We start from the raw sequence: 2447 nt of genomic DNA on the forward strand, positions 1-2447 counted from the left end.
TGTAGAGCTGTTTGTAATAAATCTCCATTTCCTTTTTATTGGTTTTATACCTTAACCTGTTAATTACACTTAGAGCACGTTTTTGACCAAATGACTCAGGCAATGAATCAAATTTCCGGTCCACCGTTCACCGTAACTGTTCTGGGGTAGCCAGGGCGTTACAGTTATGGCAAACAAGTTTTATATCTTGACTGAGGAGGCAGAGGAAGGAGGACCAAGCAGGTTGAATACAGAAGAGGGGGGAGCTCCCTCTCCAGGGCATGGATAAAATCTTATGTTGGAATGTGAGAGGGGTTAACAGCCAACTTAAACATAGAGAGATCAAGAACTTAATCATATCTAAAAAAGTTGGGCTGGTTAGTCTCTTAGAAACAAAGGTCAAGAATAAGAACATGGGCAACTTATACTCGAGTTTATTTTCTGGTTGGTGTTTCACTACTAATAATCCTTGGATCGACAAAGGAAGAATAATAGTAGCTTGGAATCCGAATTTGTATACTATTAATATTAGAAGCTGCTCTAGTCAATTCATTCATTGTTATGTTCGAACCACTCACATGACAGGAAGCTTTTTCATTACCTTTGTATATGGATTTAATGATGGAAAATTGAGGGAGCAATTGTGGTTGGATATTCAGGCATTAGCTATGAAGATAAATGAGGCTTGGATTATCTTGGGGGATTATAATGAGATTTTGCATCAGAATGAGAGAGCTGGAAAGAAGACTGTTATAAAACCTTCCTTGAGCCTCAGAGATTGCATGTCTCATTGTCAAATGGAAGATTTGAAGTTTTTTGGGTGTTTTTATACATGGACAAACAAACAAAGACCTGAGGATCGTGTATACTCCAAAATTGATAGAGCTATGGTTAACATCAAATGGACTGAACAATACACAAATTCTGAAGCTGTTTTTCTCCCTGAAGGTATCTTTGATCATAGTCCCATTCTTATTTCTTTCTATTTGGATGTGGCAATTGGGAAACAACCATTCAGGTATTTTAGAATGTGGAAGGAGGCTCCTTCATATGCAACTAAGCTGTGCACTCTTTGGAAACAGCCAGTTTCGGGTACTGAAATGTATAAAGTTGCCCTGAAGCTAAAAAGGCTTAAACAGATATTCAGAGATATCAATAGAGAGGGATACCATGATATTCATAAGGCCGAAGTACATGCTAAGCTTCACATGCTAGACATACAACAAAGTTTACATCAAGATCCTCTCAATGAGTCCTTAATTCAGCAAGAGATCTTAGCTAGGGAAGAATATACACGATTAAACAGAGCGTATCTGTTATTTTTAGCACAGAAAGCCAAAGCCACTTGGGTGATGAATGGGGATGAAAACACTACTATTTTCCATGCTTCGTTGAAAGTTAGAAGGCTCCAAAATCACATCTACTCTATACAATCTGAGCAAGGTAACTGGGTGGATACAGCAGATGGGGTACAGAGAGCTTTTCTAGATTATTATCAGAACTTATTGGGAACTTAAATGCTGAGAAGAAGGAAGGTTTCACAGGCCATTGTTGATTTAGGTCCTGGAATTTCTGAGGAGCACTCTAAGTTGCTGTCTATTCCGTTTACTGCACAGGAAGTTAAAAAGGCATTATTCTCCATTTCAGGTCTAAAGGCTCCTGGGCCTGATGGATACTGTAGTTATTTTTATCAAGATAACAGGGATTTGGTAGGTCCGGAGGTGTGTGCAGCTGTTCTAGACTTCCTAACCACAGGGAAATTACTTAAAGAAATTAATGCTACAACCATCACCCTCATTCCAAAAACCAAATGCCCTGCCAAAGTGAGTGATTTTAGACCAATTTCCTGTTGTAATGTGCTGTATAAAATTGCTTCGAAAATGATACGTGCAAGGTTGAGAAGGGTATTACCAGATTTGATTGCAGAAAACCAAGGAGGATTTGTTCATGGGAGGTACATAGGCCACAACATCATGATCTGTCAAGACCTTGTGCAACACTATGGAAAGAAAGTCAGTAAGCCAAGTTGTTTGCTTAAAGTTGACTTGCAGAAGGCATATGATACAATAGAGTGGGATTTCATAGAGGAAATGCTTGATGCTTTCAAGTTTCCAAAGAAGATTATCAGCCTTATCATGATATGTGTTCGAACTCCTAAATTCTCCCTAATGATCAATGGCTCTCTATGTGATTTTTTTGCAGCAAAAAGAGGAATAAGGCAAGGAGATCCATTGTCTCCATTACTGTTTGTATTAGGTATGGAGTACCTCTCTCGGATCATGATTAAAGTAGGATCTTTCTCAGATTATAAATATCATGTTAAGTGTAAATTTATGAGATTGAACCATTTATGCTTTGCGGATGACCTACTACTGTTTTGCCATGGAGATTTTGTTTCGATTATATGGATGCTAAGAGGGCTCAAGCTTTTTTCAGGGACTTCTGGCCTAGTACCAAATCAAAGTAAA

The 2447-nt window shown here is 38.4% G+C and overlaps 1 protein-coding gene across 1 annotated transcript; it reads left to right on the plus strand.

Moving 5' to 3' along the window:
• Window positions 1-557: 557 nt before the first annotated feature.
• On the plus strand, window positions 558-1496 carry LOC133825563 (uncharacterized). Its single transcript, XM_062258488.1, has one exon. The coding sequence runs from the start codon at window positions 558-560 to the stop codon at window positions 1494-1496; it is 939 nt and encodes a 312-aa protein (XP_062114472.1).
• Window positions 1497-2447: the final 951 nt, after the last annotated feature.

Source organism: Humulus lupulus, chromosome 3 (genome assembly GCF_963169125.1).
Source record: "Humulus lupulus chromosome 3, drHumLupu1.1, whole genome shotgun sequence".
NCBI classification, from domain to species: domain Eukaryota; kingdom Viridiplantae; phylum Streptophyta; class Magnoliopsida; order Rosales; family Cannabaceae; genus Humulus; species Humulus lupulus.

Excerpts from the sequence above, each read along its gene's own strand:
- LOC133825563 (XM_062258488.1), top strand. The coding sequence starts at position 558 with ATGACAGGAAGCTTTTTCATTACCTTTGTATATGGATTTAATGATGGA.